Source organism: Aspergillus puulaauensis, chromosome 8 (genome assembly GCF_016861865.1).
Source record: "Aspergillus puulaauensis MK2 DNA, chromosome 8, nearly complete sequence".
NCBI lineage: Eukaryota > Fungi > Ascomycota > Eurotiomycetes > Eurotiales > Aspergillaceae > Aspergillus > Aspergillus puulaauensis.
Genome location: NC_054864.1, coordinates 1,508,700 through 1,525,239, shown reverse-complemented (window position 1 = coordinate 1,525,239; position 16,540 = coordinate 1,508,700). Strand labels below are relative to the sequence as shown.

General features: G+C 49.7%; 6 protein-coding genes across 6 annotated transcripts; 4 read left to right on the top strand and 2 right to left on the bottom strand.

The window, feature by feature from the left end:
• Window positions 1-2,959: 2,959 nt before the first annotated feature.
• On the top strand, window positions 2,960-3,277 carry APUU_80596A (uncharacterized protein; the record flags this gene model as incomplete). Its single annotated transcript, XM_041696895.1, has 1 exon — window positions 2,960-3,277. The coding sequence occupies one exon, from the start codon at window positions 2,960-2,962 to the stop codon at window positions 3,275-3,277; it is 318 nt and encodes a 105-aa protein (XP_041562479.1).
• A 622-nt stretch (window positions 3,278-3,899) lies between these two features.
• Window positions 3,900-4,133, top strand: APUU_80595A (uncharacterized protein; the record flags this gene model as incomplete). The annotated part of the gene is made up of 1 exon (XM_041696894.1): window positions 3,900-4,133. One exon carries the CDS (start codon window positions 3,900-3,902, stop codon window positions 4,131-4,133), a length of 234 nt encoding a protein of 77 aa, XP_041562478.1.
• A 980-nt stretch (window positions 4,134-5,113) lies between these two features.
• APUU_80594S (TFIIIC subunit 6 family protein) lies at window positions 5,114-6,098 on the bottom strand (the record flags this gene model as incomplete). Its single annotated transcript, XM_041696893.1, has 2 exons — window positions 5,114-5,938; window positions 6,009-6,098. 2 exons carry the CDS (start codon window positions 6,096-6,098, stop codon window positions 5,114-5,116), a joined length of 915 nt encoding a protein of 304 aa, XP_041562477.1.
• Window positions 6,099-6,635: 537 nt separating this feature from the next.
• On the top strand, window positions 6,636-8,996 carry VPS62 (uncharacterized protein; the record flags this gene model as incomplete). The annotated part of the gene is made up of 3 exons (XM_041696892.1): window position 6,636; window positions 7,022-8,475; window positions 8,541-8,996. Coding segments are annotated over 3 exons (1,911 nt in total).
• Window positions 8,997-10,210: 1,214 nt separating this feature from the next.
• jhd1 ([Histone H3]-lysine-36 demethylase) lies at window positions 10,211-14,516 on the bottom strand (the record flags this gene model as incomplete). Its single annotated transcript, XM_041696890.1, has 2 exons — window positions 10,211-11,119; window positions 11,181-14,516. 2 exons carry the CDS (start codon window positions 14,514-14,516, stop codon window positions 10,211-10,213), a joined length of 4,245 nt encoding a protein of 1,414 aa, XP_041562475.1.
• A 944-nt stretch (window positions 14,517-15,460) lies between these two features.
• APUU_80591A (putative pre-mRNA branch site protein p14) lies at window positions 15,461-16,160 on the top strand (the record flags this gene model as incomplete). The annotated part of the gene is made up of 5 exons (XM_041696889.1): window positions 15,461-15,492; window positions 15,618-15,641; window positions 15,730-15,786; window positions 15,863-15,990; window positions 16,060-16,160. 5 exons carry the CDS (start codon window positions 15,461-15,463, stop codon window positions 16,158-16,160), a joined length of 342 nt encoding a protein of 113 aa, XP_041562474.1.
• Between the last annotated feature and the right edge of the window lie 380 nt (window positions 16,161-16,540).

Genomic DNA, 16,540 nt, shown 5'->3' with positions numbered 1-16,540 from the left:
CATACTGGTAGTTGGCATGAGTCACGACGAATCAGCAAAGCGTTCGTATAACAGCACAGTCGTGGCTTGAGCTCGAGCTCGTCATGGCATTCTATATGTTAATAGATAAGAGATTTGCGGATGTCTCTGTAGTATCCCCCTCTGATTGACCTCTGCCATTTTAGCAATGTTTGGTTGCACGGCAAAAGGGTGCGTCTGTCCTCGGAGGGCTCTCACTGTGAGAAATCGAGCAGGCCTTGGTGAGAATAATCAAAGGATTTTGAGCAACCTTCCTTTATTATCAGGGTATACATATCGTGAGATTTCTGATACAACACATTCTTTTCCCAGCACAGACCCTATACTTCATCAGCCAGATAGCTTTTGCCTACCTTAGACACTAGCCTGGATTGTATGTTTTGGTACAATATCTTCTTTATACCAACCTTTTAAGGCTACGCTGGATCTTGCCAGGCTCTACAGCCGGTTTTTAATGTGTATACCCGCTAATAATCTCATTCCAGGTGCAGATGGATGATATTCTAAATGCGATGTGATCGGTGCAAAAAGTGCTTAGCTTGTCAAATAGCATGTACCATGGACCAATACCTCATTCCTCTATAGAACGAAGAATGATTATATGCGCATTGATTGAGCTTCAATATCATAACAAGAACCGAGTTTTCCATAGATGTCCGCTTGATGTCGATATACACCAGGCTATCCCTCGTTGATAAGATATTAACGAATATCCTTTTGTTTCACACGTTGCGACTCCGAGTAACCTAGATAGATAAGGGATTCCCAGTGCTGGCTTTGGATTGCTGACTTAGGATTCCTGAGTTGAAAGTAACTGAAACTAGTTGAAATCGGTCACAACCTGCCATTTATTAACGCGATATGAATGCGAGGCAGATTGGTCACCCGTATATTCTACTGAGTCAGACTATATAAGCATATATATAGCTGAGGAACCCCTACAACGTCAAGCTATCGAGCTGTACAAATATCCAACCCAATAGATCGGTAAAGTCTGTGAGCAGTGCTAGAAGGCCTTGGTAATGGGAGAGTCAGCAGTAAATATAATACTTGATGGTTTTTATCGCTAGCTATTTTGGGAGTACCGAAGTTTTTTAGCCCTGCGCAATCACGAAAGCTGCATCTGAAAGTATACAGAACAACATATCAACGCAGTTGATTGTGCCGCTGGCACCAGAGCTGAAGTCTACATGTCCAAATGGTTTAACTACTATGGTTTCGATGCGATGGAGTGTATGGCTGTTGGCAAGTCGTTTAATATGTTGCTTGACGGAACTCCATGCGGATATATATGGCCAGTGTTGGACTTTTCGGGCCATTGACGTGGCTATTCCTTTATTTAAGCGCTATGCCAGGGCTTAGTGCGCATTATATTAAACTCCGAGAGTTCCTATATGCGCAGGTGAGGATGAGAACGAGGGCAGTACCCCCAGTGGAGAGATGACCCTTCCTACATGACTATATTTCTAAAATGAGCCCACGGTTTTTTCGAGACATGTATCGAAACTTTGAACGGTCTCCCGAGTTTATTCCTACTCGCTAGACGACAGGGCCGCGTTTGGTCAAGAGCGACGCGGTTTTCATACCATTTAATGCCCGCATGTCCTGATTCTTGTCAAGCTCTTGGACAGGGTTGTTGATTTTGGATTGTTGGGGCCAGACTCTTGTGGTTCCTCCGTTGCCGACAGTATTCGCAGGAGGGGGTAAAACTGTGCAGCGGGCCGTTTCATATATATGTTGCTCCAAATTCTAGAACCTTCAGTAAGGTGAACCGAAGATCAGATCAAGAGTGGAATAAACTGAAGCAAATGATTTATGAATATTAATGTGAAGGGTCTACAATATCAAATCTTCCGTAGCGGGGCAAGAACAATGGATGATGCTTCTTGTCGGACGGCCAACGGCGGAAGAAGAAATTGACCGCGCAACCGGCAATCTCAATCCATATGAAGGAGGCAGTAGAATGGGCCCTTTGCATGTTGGGCAGAAAAGGAGATATCCAGGAGCATAATAATGCCTTGTTTGTGGATGTGTCGACCATTCAAAGTCTATCTTTGAAGAGACCATGGAATATGAGGCCGCCTCGTGTATTCAAAATCCAGCCCTTACCTCGTACACACCGCTTCTACCTGAAATATGATCTCCATCCAAGGGCGATGTATCAGGCGTCCGTTCAAGCGGTGTGGTACGGAACCACTTAAGCGGTTCATTGTTGTTTGCTTGCAAGGCCACGTGGCATACAGATCATCAGTCTTCGTTGGCCGTTGCGCCTAGAATGTGTTGATTATTACCGACCGGCGACGATTGACCGGAGCTTCTGGGGACGAAGATCTATGGATGGTTCTGCACCGCCGCCAATGTTTGTACTATTCTTGTGTGAAACCGATTTGCCAGGCTCCAGCTGTCTGCTTATTTCAGGTAGAACCTTGGAAACGGTTGTCAGCCTCACCATACCCATGGATGTCGAACTCGAACCCAATTCTGGTCACACCGAGAACCCATAACTCGTCAGGCCACATGGACCCAATCGTTTCACGGTCGCCGTTGTCAACGAACAGGGTTGAAGAGCAGCAAGGCGGATGCACACCAGCGATCGTTCCACTCCATCCTTGCCGAATTCTCCGCAATTTTTTTCTGATCGCCGCTTGAGCAAAGATACGGGATGGGACGGCCGTAGTTGTACCTTTGCATCATTATTGTGCCTGGCTTGGCCAACTCATTCAACGGCCATGCTGGGCCGACCTCGTAGCAGGCTTACTGCTGCTTACTGCTGGCCCCGCCCCAGCCAAGCAGTTGGAGAACTGGAGAACAGCGATGTGGATGCAGATGAAAAATTCAAGGGATCTTGAATGGACGAAGGCGTTGAGAGTTGAGACCCCCTGACTGAGGCGAGCGGCAACTTGTTTGAGGGTAAGGCGGCGCTTTCATTTCCGACGGAGGAATGGCGCCGTTTGCCGGGGAGACTCTAATCTCTATCGAATATCGATGCTTCCATCCAGCTTCCAGGCCAGTGGACCCTGGTGCTTCCCCGGAAAAGATGATGCGTCGCCGGGGCGCGTATCCGCCTTTCCGTCCCGGCCTCTTGGTCAACCTGGAATCCTGGATGGGCCCGTCCCACGCAAGGCGAGGCCAGCCCGAGTCAGTTCATTGTCTCCTGAGCCCCCGGGGAGAAACATCGGACAAACAAGCTAACAAACCCACTGGTGTTACTGTTGGCTCCATACAGTCCTGCTCCCTTCCAAGGTTGGATGAAGTTTGAGCCGATTAGCCTTGCATTCTGCTCGTTGGATGTAATAGCTGCTCCTGGCTGGGCCAGTCCTTGTCTCGCCTGCTCCCTTTTTATTAGCTGTCACTCCCCCAAACCTTCATCCGTCTGGGGCATTGTTGGCCAGACCCCAGTTCTCTTCTTTCCTTCTTAACAAGTACAACCGCCTCTCCCCCAGCTTCTTTCTCTTCAACTCCTCACACTCGCTCCTTTGCACCCAACTACGCTGATATAGGCTGCTCTCTGCCCCTGACGCTGCTGTATCCGCCTGTATTCGCCATATCTGCTCCTCTACCCCATTACATCCGTGACCGCTTCTTTGGACACCTAGGTAGGCAGCTCTCCATGCTTCACTCGCTTCCGTTCTTTCCCTGCGACTCCGCACCCATGCAGATACCGAGCCATGCCATTATGTCCAATTCCCCTTTGTACTTCTGCTCGGCGATTTGCGGAGCCGCTCGATTAATTACTCTGCCTGTACCTCACGGCCGTCCACTATTTTCTGATATAAAAACAAAACTAACACCAAGACAACCAGAAGCAACCAAAAGTTTATGCCACCACTCCTACAACAACAACAATAACCAAAACAACCCCAATTTATCCACACGCTATAATGTCCTCTCCAACTATCGCATCAACGCCCCGGAGCCATCCACGCGTCATCACTCCAACAACCTACAGCCAAAAGGACATCTTCACTGCCCTCATGGCTTCAACTACGCAATCCCCCAAGTCTCTCGATGTCACAGACACAGCAAGCAACGATGCGCAATCACCCTCGGCATTCGAGTATCCACCACCGCCGCCCCCGTCCCCCGTGGAATCCAAAAGCCCCCGTGCATTCTAGAACCCAAGCGTCATAACTTTTTACTACCTCTAATTCCTTAATATTTATTCTTGTTTCCGGCCATGGCCTTGGCTGGTCACTCGTCCGGGCTTGGCTTGGTTCTTTTTTCCTTTATCTTATGGAAGGATATAGAGGAGTATTAAACAGTTAATCGGGGTAATGGCGCTATATCATGGGGTATTGGGTGTTTCTTTTCCCCTTCATTTCTTTTATTTCTTATTGAAGGTCTGGGACACATTGCTTTGGAGTAAGGGTGTCAGGTAGTACTCTTGCTTTCGAAATCCGATGATTTTATTTTTTGCGTCGGTTCCACATGCTTAGTGTATTTCTTGATGCACCTTCACTTTATCCTTTCGGAGTTTTTGAAGACAAAAATTTGAAAACAGCATATCACTGTTCGATTATTTACCTATTTGTTCTCGCCTCTTATGCCATTATAAAAATGTCGAAGTCGTGATCATATTCCTGCAAACTATGCTGTCAATCGACGGCTCAGCTATGGATCTCGCTATCCCGATCGTCATATGGAAACGACCACCCTCCTGCTCCGTATCCCGTCTGTTCGGATAGTAGCTGTCGATCACATGGACCGTTCCTGCAGTCTGCACTATGACGCCAGCTTGCGAGGAAAACCGGTTCGGTTCATGATAAAGGGGGTGGGTCTGCAGCTCCCCAGAAGATCTAGCCCAGTAGAGACGCTTTATCGTTCCACGCGGTCAAAAACGTGGAACCAAGCTTTGTTTTATGTGGTGTTTAAGATGCCGAGACCCTGTACTCCGTAGGCTTCTTTTCCCCTTTCTCCGGGTCTGACCATAACGGCTTCTGGGCAGGTCTCGGTTGGGTTTCGCGCACCCACTTGATATATGTGTAGAAGGATGATTGATAAATCTCGGGTCTTCTTTCCGATTATAGCCGACCCGAATTCGGATGATTCTCCATGAAAAAGCTTGTGAGGAATCTCCGAAGTTTTCGGTGGCCTCTCAACCCAAACGTGATGGGCCTTCGGATGTGCCGGGATGATGACTACCAAGTTGAGCATAGATGTTTTCTAGCTCCCAGATGGCATTGGAATCGCCTTGAACGGCCCTATCATTGAGCTGTCGAATCGAATTTAGTTGTTCCTCCGTCTGTACCCATCCCCGTAGTCGAGCCTCAAGATTCGGACCCCGCCTGGCAGTACTGAAGACCGTGCGCACGGTATCTGTTTCGCCCTTCTGAGATTTCAGATCTTTTAAACGGTTAAGAAACCGGGCTTGGTTTGATTGATGCTCGGCCTTGTATACCAGCCCTGGGGCATCTGGTGTGGGACCCTGAGTTGAACCGAAGGATGGTTCTCGCTGTTCTGGAGCCACAGTCGGGCCTGAGCTCGAAATAAGATTTGCCTTTCGACCGAGGATCTTGACGCTGTTTGCCGATATGAGGTCAAAATCCTCGGTGTGCTTCAATGGCGGAATATAAGTGGATGCGGATTCAACATGATCGAATTCAGCGCCCACATTGTCGGGCCGCGCGAAAAACAACTCTGTGCCGATCTGGTCTGCCCACGTTCCGCTGAAGATCTGATTCTGGTAGGAGATGATCGGGTTGTGCGTATGGAGGCCGAGAATTTGAACACGCCCTGAGGGAGCGTTGTCGGTTTCGGAGCCGGCTACAGCTGCATCTTGATCATCGGGTCGCGAAGTAGCCGGTGTAGCATTCACGGTGCCGGGGACGCTGGTTGATGTCGAAGCGGAAGGGTCATTCCGGCGGCGAGGGGCTCGTATGGCGCCATGATGAGTTGTCAGGTCGAGGTTTAAAAAGAAAGTCTTGAGAAAAGATATTGATTAGAGGACGACGGAGAAGCGTGAGGGGTTGTTTATAGACGGTCGTAGCTACCTCTGTTTCGGTGTCGTGATACTCATATTCCCAGTCGGAATCATCATCGTCAAGGTGGGAATTGGGCATGGCAGGATCCAGAACGGACATTGCTGTTGGCGTCGTGGCAAACTCTTTTGAAGCCGGTCTTGCCGGCTGTGTCTGGCGGGATCTCGGACTTGCGCAAGATCAACAGCAGACTTTATTCTACTGAGACCTGGTATTGTTTGGTAAGAAACCACCGATTTTGGGCAGTATCGGGAGTAATTTTTGTAGATGTCATGTCAGGTTCTGTCACCGACGGATCACGGGTTAGCAGGAGGCATGCCGCCCAGCCCCCGGCCGTCCGTCGGCGCCATCAGATCAGCCCTGAAACCAGCAACGAGACTCGCCCAGCATGCCAGAGTCCAGAACTCCAGACTGACTGCCTGCCACTGCGTCCGTTGTCATCATAATTGTCGTTGATCACGCAAACCGTGCACATCGTATACAGGGCTTTCTGGGATCCTCACAGCTGTGAGATCTCATCAGCATCCCAGTTTCGCCCAACGGCCAAGCGAACCCCTCCCGGGCCTCCCCAGTCCCACTATACTAGCTCAGCCCTGTTGCTGCCCATCTACTAGATCAAGCATAAAGAAAACACCAACCAGTAAGTCCTGCCGCTCTTTGCTTTGTTTGATCGCACCAATGAGCCCCGTCCGTCCATGTTTCGGTCGCGCTTCCTCCACTCTCCCGCAAGATCCGGCTGTGCGCGGAAGCAAGGGAGGTCATCAGTAATGCATCCGTCATCTTCCAGACCACTCATTCTTGCTGCTCTTCCATCGTCTTCGCCTGCCCAATTGTCCATCGTCTCAGCCAATTCCGTCGTTCCCGGACACCTCTTCTGTCTTTGACCAATTGCCATTTCCTGCTTACGGGCCCTCTTGCTGGACCCGGCTCTCAATTCGCTCCCCTCTGGCCACGGCCATCATGGCATCCTCCGGATTTTCTCGACCGCCAGCTGACTGGAAAATGTTTTCGCTTCCTTCTTATAGTGCCTCCTCCTTCTGTCCTCGTTCCCGCGATTCTGGGCCCAAATGCTTGCCTTCGTTCCTTCTGTCTGCTCCTCGTGGTCTTCATTGTCACCGTAGTCGCCGTTGCCAATCCCGCCGACGACGCTTTGTTGACCGCCACTATCTTATCGCCGCCTAATCGTACTATCCCAATCGGGAAAACATACATCAGTGGTAGTACGCCCATCCCCACTGTTTCTTCTACCACCTTTCCTTCCTTGTCGCCTAACACTGCTGCTCGTTATAACGAGGCTGGAGTTGCTCCTCAATCTGTATCCACTTGCGACTCCTCCGACGGTGCAGCTCCTCTTAGCACCTATGAGCAGATGGTTCAGAAGACTACCGCAGCAATCATCACTCTCTCCTCAATTATCGCCTATGTGACACTTAACACTTTTGTCCGTGCGGTAAAGCCGTCGGCATTTATTTGGTACGCAGAGGACTATGATGAGAAGGAATGGATCGCTTCTTCGCCTTCATGGCTTGACCGGAAAGCCTGTCGGTGGCTCGGGGTTTGTGGTACCGCCCATTTCCATCCCGTTCACCCACGCTTCGGCCATCGCAAAGCTAGTTCAACGGTCGAAGAAGTAGATGTACCCACTTGGCGAGATTACTGGGGAAATGAGACAATCCATCCCGAGGAAGACTGGGACGCAGCGGAACGCTCTCGTCGACACATTCCAGACTATGTTCTCGAATATGCTCCTCTCGTGCATCTATTCTCCGGAGAGCAGTTCTGGCCGTGCGATATAGCGGAGCATCTCTATCACGTCACTCCCATGCTGAATTATACCCCAATCCAATCGAAGTGGGATCATCCGACTCTGCAGGATCTTGATCAGCTCAACAAATGGGAAGCGGGTGACAATGTGTTCCTTACCAGCAATGATAATGTAGAAGAACGACCTCCATGGATGGAAGGAGAGAAGAATATCCCCAGCCCTCCGGAAGAAGAACCCGAGCCCTCATGGGCCGATTGGGATGGCCGGGTAGACGGACCATTTCCGGATGATACGCCAGAGAATCGGGCCAAATGGTACGACACGCAGCTGCCCCTGCAGGACAGGGACGCGGAAAATATTTCACCGGATAACCTTGGCTATCTCATGCCGGACGAAGAGCAGGTTCGCGAGGAACTTCGGAAGCGATATGGAGGCGAACCGATATCGATCAAAGGAGTAGGTGGGCGGAGTGACGCGCCCGCCATTCTACTTGTTCTTGACAAAGGCAATGGCATTGTGGACGCTTTTTGGTTCTACTTTTATAGCTTCAATCTGGGGAACGTGGTGCTCAATGTGCGGTTCGGCAACCATATTGGAGATTGGGAGCATTGCTTAGTGCGGTTCCACAACGGAAAGCCCAAGGCACTTTTCTTCAGCGCCCATTCCGGGGGTGAAGCGTACAGCTATGAGGCCGTGGAAAAGATTGGCCGACGAGTAAGTAGTTCTTCTCATGCTGCTTTGAGGGATGCTTGGGCGCTAATTATTGTCTAATCCAACAGCCGGTCATTTACTCAGCCACGGGTACACATGCTATGTATGCCACTCCAGGAGTGCATTCGTACATCCTCCCGTGGGGCCTTCTCCATGATCAAACAGACAAAGGACCTCTCTGGGATCCTCTCCTCAACTCCCAAATTTATACTTATGACCATGTCAATGATGACCTTCGTGCTTCATCCTTCAACCCATCCGCGCCGACAGAATGGTTCTATTTCAACGGCCATTGGGGTGATAAATTCTATCCTCTGGGAGATCGTCGACAGTATCGCTTTGCTGGCCAGTATCACTACGTGAACGGGCCCATTGGCCCTCGATTTAAGCACCTTGGCCGCCACAAAGTATGCCAGGGGCCCGATAATGCGCCCTGTATTATCAGAGACTTCATCGGAGAGAGGAAACGGGCCAAACGGTGGTCCGTATCTGGGCCTGAGAATCCTTACGATTATGCCGATTGATACTGGCCAGTTAGCCAATGGTTCATCAACCATTGTGCTGTAACGTCTTGATGAAATTTACGACCGCGGCTCCTCTCACTTGCTCTCTTGTCTCCTCGTTCAGCTTATCACTCCTTGTCTATTATTCTTCTCGTATTCGATATCCATTTGCAGTTTGCATCGTATTCATACATGGTATACCCCCCAATACGTTATTCTTATTTCGTTTTGGTTGAGATTCCTCTCCTTTGGTTTCTAGAAGGCGCTATTAACCCTGGCACAACAAAGACCTTTTATAAATACACGATTTTCAGCGTTTTGGGGAGCCGTAAGGGCTGGGGTTCCTTTTCTTGTTGGGTGCCCGACAGAGTGGGCAGGTAGGTAGTTCAGTGCAAGCTATTTGTTAGACGATTATGAGGAAAACATATGGATCTTTCGGTCATCTGTACTGAATATATACAACAACATTGACGGCGCTTAGCTAAATAGAAGAAAAATTTACCCGTAAAGGCCTTATAAACTTAACCTAGGAAGGAGCAATCGAACCAGAATTAACTAAGAAATGTAGAAAGCAAGATCGGACGGACAAAAAAATTCCAGGTTATCTGATTATCCATATTATTGAAATCAAAGTCAATCTGGCTAGCCTTGACGAGGTTAAAAGGCTACAAAAGGAGGGGGGGAAAACTAGAAAAATTTCAGCTTCTGAATTGAATTGCCCAGCTCGTAGGCAGTCGAACGCCGCATGATAAAGAAAAGGAAAATGGCTCAAAAGTACTCGACTCAGCATGCAGGAGAGATATCATGCAGAAAAGCAGCTGGGAGATATCGTGATAACTTGAAGCAGACGCGAAAGGGGTAAAAAGGAAAGACAACCCAAGAGAACAACTCCAGCCAGTAACACCAGATAAGCATGAGACATGGTAAAATAAGGAGATAGTTAAAGAGAAGGAAGGTATATTGAAGGGGAAAGAAGGAAAAGCAGGATAAAAAGAAATGAAAAAACAATCCAATCCCATGTCCATCAGACTCCATCTCATATTAAACTCCGTGATCCCAGATTTCCCAGCAACGAAATACAATCGAAGTAATTAGAGGTTGCACAAAACCTCGGCGGTTCCCGATCTAGCATGTCTACTTGAATGGAGATAGTGCCGTGAAACAAAACAACGATAAAAGAAAGCAACGTAGGGAGTGTTTTCACATGAAGATAACGGAGTCACGAAGGTAGGAGACTATGTCCGCCCTACCCGCCTCCTTAAACTGAATTCTTGTTCTTGTAGTTCGCGAATTAGGCGCAGGCTTTCGGCGTCGGGGTCGTCGTCGTCGAGTAGATTTGCTCGCTCCGGCTTAGGAACCTTGCTGTACTGACCGAATGACGTAGACGATATAGAATGCCGTTCAGATTTCTTCTCCGCCGAAGGTGAAAGGCTTTTCTTGCCATGAGACGAGGAGGGGCGAGACGCAGACTTCTTCTGCCCGGAAGATAGTCCAGGCGTGATCTTCCGCGCACCAGCACCGCCAAAGGATGAGCGGCGCGCAGGTTGCGGATATGTTGTGGTAGGCTTAGTTGTCTTAACGAAGTGAATCTCGGGTATATATCTCTCAACCTGGCGGGGTTGACGCGAAGAGTGACGGGAGCCCGACGAAGGGGTGTATACGGCGGATGCATGTTCCCCCTCACCGTCGGGTTGGTCATGTATATCCATCTCGTCCGCCAACGACGTTGGTGGTGAGACCAACGTGGCAGCTGGTTTAGATACAGCCGTTGTCAACTCCTTGGTAGCAACAGTATCCGCCTGGAACGCCGGCGGCGACGCATATGAGTTTTGATCAGCAAAGACATCTCTCTCTGAGAGCAACATATCCGCGTTTTGTGTGCTGTTTTTGCGCCGGGATTGCTCAAGTAGACCGTTTTCAACAACCGACTGCATACGCATCGGGTTTTCTGCTTCCCGGTGGTGCAAATGGGCCGGTTTAGCCACTGGTGAAGTGCTTTCCTGCTTCAACCGTTTACTTGCATTGGATGCGGCGACGTCTTCATTGACCCGTGGCCTTTTCGCCAGACTTGTCGCTCGTGGCTTCGATCGCTCCTGGGCCTTGACAGGGTCGATTCTACCATACTCATCGTGAATGCAACGACGCTACAAAAATTAGTAAGCTAATAAACAACAGTATAAAAAACGGGATTATTTTTATACGAACCTTACTCTTTCGGCAGTCGTCACAAGCTTTGCTGCGACCCTTCTTTGCTGAATTCGCGCCCTCCGGGCTGGTATCACTGGGTTTTCCCGCGGTCCTGTGTGGTGCGGCCGCCATGCCAGCGGCGTAATTCGTTGATGCTTCCATTCGGTCCATAGCTTTAACAGTATTATGACCGTTTGGAAATCTAGCTCCGGAAGCAATCGCAGCTAACGAGTTCAGCGCGGATGCCGCATCTTGCGCAGTAGGTGTGTGATGTCCTAAGCTAGAAGTGCCAATTGAAATGTGTGGTCCTGTCACGCCGTTGCTATCTTCCTTGTGATGGCATCGAATCCTTCGTTTGCGACATGCATCACAGGCGACCCGCTTTGGACCTAGGCCAGAGCCGCGCGACGCAGTTCTATGTTTCGGAATGGGATCTTCGTTTGGGTTGGGCACTGGAACGGAGCTAGTAAGTGTGGGAGGCGCAATATTAGATAAAGGCATAACGCTTCCACCGTCGACGACAAGCTCCCGTTGAGTGTCATCGACAGGTAGCTCCGATAGACGCTGCACAGCCTGCCTCTCCGCGTACGTTCGCTGGTTTTCAAAGTTGCGCTCCGAGCGTCGACTAGGTCTCCCAGCGGGTTTCTTCTCCGTGAGGCTGAGTTTGGCATTGGTTTCCACAACGCCAGGACGAGTCCATTGTGCAGCCTTTTCATTACCTCGCTTCCATGCAATCCATATACCGAACGTCCGAATGATGTCGATTGGTTCAGCCGACATCGCAGGTATAGATCTCTTAACAGCATTTCTGGTATCGGCAGTAACACCCTCAACGAGATAAGAGCCTGCAATTAAGGCAGTCCTAAGAAGATATTTTGCAAGGTCTGGAAGCCCCTCTAGTTCAGCTTGTGAGTAGAACCGCGAGTTGTGGTAGGGTGATCCTCTAGGCTCAGTGTTGGTTCGCTCTTCGAATTCGTAGTAGATAGGATATTCCCGGTGAAAGCGATAATTCTCGTCCTGCGCAAACGCATCCAGCACATCTTGGGGTACCGGGTCTTCCTCAAGATACTTGAGGGCAGTGTACCACTGTATCTTTTGAAAGAAGGGGTATCTGAATTTCATAGGGACCTTGGTATCCTTCTCAATCTTCGCGATTTTTATTTGCATTCCGTAGTTGAGTCGGGTTAGGAAGTTTCCTCCAATGACCAGGCTATTCTCGGGAGTCCAAACGGCATGTATCCAACCAGACGGGATGAGCATAGTATCACCTTCGAACAGATCAACGCGATAGCATTCTTTGGTCTGGTCACCCAAAAAGGTGTAGTCTTGCGCAGGTGAGTTGCACCACTCCTCATACTTCTTCAGATGTTTATCCTTGGGAGGTATGAAGAAAAAGGTTTTCCTGCCTTTCAGAATGTGGTAATATACGGAGGAGCCACCAAAGTCAATGTGAAAGTCGGTATAACAGTCGGCAACTGACATCAGGCAATAGAACTGCACTTTGGGATAATTCCCAACGGCCTTCAACTCTTCAGGCCAAACCGCATCCTGAAGATCGAGATCGCGCACGACTTTCGGCCGGCGAATCAACCTGCCTAATTTACTCTGAGAGATTTCGAGACTGATAACGTTTCGGACAACCTTTGAACCGCTGCTTTCGTAGTAGTCTGCCCATTTCTGCATAGTCCAACGCTTATCTTCGCCATGCTGTGATTTGACGTCAATCACCTCTACCCTCTCCTCCGGACCGTAGAGCTCGGAGACGGCTCTGACTGTTAGACCTTGTGGGATTACCATGTCTAATTGATCTTGACCGCAGTCAATAACGGTCTCACAACTGTCACTTGGCAAATGGTCTAAAAGTTCATCAAACATCTCTTGCGTAGATGCTTCTTGAACAACTGCGTCGAATTCAGGGCAAACATTCACGAATGGTGCCGAGGTGTTGAATTCAGCGGGGACGACAATCGGTTCTGTCATCCCATTCCCACGTTCGAAATATTCAGCACTGACTAGTTCGGCGCGCATGCGCGGGAACTTTTCTGGGAGAAAGCGTATCTTGTTTTGTTTAATAGGCTCGATATAGTGATGCTCTAGCGAGTCTGTTGCGGCTTTTACCAAGCCCTGGTTGAGACCCGCATAGTCGATTGAAGTGCGAGCGCGAGACGATTTCCGAACAAAGGTAGTCTGACCGTGGATGGGTCGGCACGTTTTGCATATAAATTTATCGACTGTCCTGATCTCACGGTCATTCTTGAACCCAGCGCATACAATATGGAACCAGCGCTTGCAACCATCACAGCTAATCCAGGTGACATCACCTAGATCCTCATTGTCGAGCGGTATCCGAACAAGGTTGCAGGTGGCACAGCTTGCCTGATTGGATTGGTCAGATTCTGTGTCATGCTCCTTTTTGAGTGACCGGCTCTGGTGGAATATGGGTATTGTCGTCTCGTCCGGGTTTTGAAAGTTAGTCTGACGAGCCTCGACAACTTGCTTGTTCCCAAAATCCCAGTCTTTCTCCCCGTTACCTCCACCTTCTTTCCAAGCTAGGGGTTGGAGGCTCGAAGAGCTTGTGTTCGGCCGGAGACCTTGTATCACGGGACGGGATATAGCAGCGGAGCCATCCGACTGGGACCTCATGCGTGATTGTGGAATGTTATAAACTGCAGAATGATTGAATATCATGCCGTCGTGGTTTGAGACCCAGTATGTACTCATATTGCTCTCTTTGATTTGGCCCGGTGAGTGGAGGGTATGGTTATGGCAGGATTCATCCGCGCTGACACGTTTTGAGGAAGGCATTGGTGGATAGGGATTCGTGGGCCGCGCAAAATTCAACAAAAGCTCTGCATCGGTCTTCATACTATCGGAAATCGAGGGGGGGTTCGCAAATGGTGCAGCATTTGATCGGTGTTGAGTGTGTGAGAATTGATCTTTTTCCGATCGTGGTCGTTTTGCTGGGCGTTCAATCGGTTCTGTAGGCTCAGGCGGGAACATGGACACATTCGAGTTCGACATCTGTGATGGAGGACGGTTTGGGAGGGGTGCAAAGGTAGGACTCGTCGCTAGCGCGATCGTCGCGAGAGTGTCGATAGTCGAGCTGGATCGACCATGACCCGACCGATGCGTTGTAGGGGCATCGGTCGGTGAGAACCTATTGTTTCCTGGTGTAAAATGAACATGCTCGGAGGTTGTAGGTCCCGGAACTATTTCGCGATCGTTCCGGGAGGTAAGAATGCCGGTGGTCGAGCAGGGAGAGATGGGTTCAACAGCGCGTCGCGGAGGGGAAGGGGTTCGATATCGCGGCGGCCGGTTGCCGATCGGAGTCACAAAAGAGCTTGCACTAATCATTGTGACGGCCGAAGATGAGATTAATGAGCGAAAGGGAAGTCAAGGTAGTGGAAAGAGAAAGAGCCGCGGAGGTGACGAGACTTGCCTGCGGCAAGCAATGCAACGCGGAGGGGTAGTCAACCACACGGGCTAAGAAAGGGCCACCGCAGGTGGAAGGAAAGTCATTCCTGGCGGGATGACAAGCGCACAATAAACAATGAGATGGAAATCGATTCAAGGGCGGAGGGAAGGCGCCGAAAAAAGGGACGGGGGGGTTGACGGAGGAGAGTCGCACGGCGGAGCGCTGAAGTTGAGGGGGGCAAGAAGTTCCAGTCTCTCCCTCTGCCGGATAGGCGCAGCACCGAGAACACCGCGACGGACACAGACGAGAGGGAGAAAAAGCAGAAGTACCGTGTCTCGAAGACTGGACGAGGCTCAGGATGATAGAGCCGCCGGATTGCACGCGAAGACCGACAGATTGACGGCAGAGGATGGGAGATGGGGAGGGGACTGCCAGCCGGTGCAGTGAAGAGAAGAGAGGTCCAGACCTCTGCCTCAGGCATACAATCGTTTGCGGCCGAGTAGTCCGACAGGACAAGAGGCCATGACTTCGTCCTGACAACAATCAAGAAGAAACCTCTGTAGGGAATAGGGTGTAATATTGTATTCTCCACCTACCAGATGATATCTATTCCATTCACATAATGCAGTCCATGAGAAATACCATTTGTATTGAGGCTCCGATGCGCTGACGGAGCTAATCCCAAAGAGGAATCCAAGGTTCTCCTCCAAATCTCGCGACCAACCCGACTTGCCTCGACTCTTTCAAGTTCTCTTCTTTCTTCCCCTCTACTTCCTTCCTCTTTCTCTCTTCTTATCTGAACAATCTTAAACCCCATTTGGGTTTCGGATTCATCAACTTTTCAACTGAACATTTCATTTTTCTAATACTTTTTCGTCTGAGGATGAGCCGAAAGCTCGCCCCCGAAGCCAATCGGTAAGTCTCGAACATACCCCTCCTAGCTAAGTCCCCTCCGACTAGATTGACCGGACCTGCGTCTACGTGGTGGATGGTCGATGTCGGAGCTCGATGCTAGACCTACAGGTATTAACATGTTCTAGGATTCTCTTTGTCAAGAACCTCAAGTATGCCGTGTCTCCTAATCACCTAATTCGCCTCCGCCGTTATGGTCAACCGTGATCGCATTGAGTCTCGTTTTTAACCAGGATATAGCTACAACGTAACTGCTGAACAACTTTTCGATCTTTTCGGAAAGTTTGGTCCTATCCGGTACGCTCCCCGCTCGGTTGTGGTATACCTTCTTGTCGTTCTCTGCCAGTGCGCTGATTATCGTTCGTTTCCGCAGACAAATACGACAAGGAATCGCGAACAACTCAAAAGGCACTGCATTTGTGGTTTATGAAGACGTTCACGACGCCAAACAGGCATGCGATAAGCTCAATGGATTCAACTTTCAGAACAGATATCTCGTCGGTACGTTTTCGAAATTTGTCGCGGTGGAATTCTGGACTTGAAGGAGGCTAATCGGTTATAATTTATCAGTCCTATACCACCAGCCGGAGAAAATGGCCAAGTCGAAGGAGGATCTGGCGGAAAGGCAAGACAATTTGGAACGTCTCAAACAACAGCATGGTATAGAATGACGTGACGATTTTCTTTTCATCGCTTATTCTACGTGTCCCCTGCGCTCTTTGCATGGCACGGGGATGTGCACAATGTCTTTGGTCGGCTGCGGGGTTTACGGCGTTCAATTTTGCTTCTCACTCATATGGGTTTCCCGGCTCTCGTTCATGGGTTTTGAGGGCTGGTAGGTAGAATGACACGCTTCTCTGGCTTTTGCTCCAGGAGGAGGATGGGGTATCTTTTTACAGGCTGGCTCGGAACTATTATACCGCTCAGTTACTGCCATCAATATCATCACATCAACTGCCGGCCGTTCTATGGCTCGGCAAACCTATGAGGCATGAAGGCCTACTTTGTCATAGGTGGTAATAGGCGCATGTGCGCTCAACTATATGAAAGG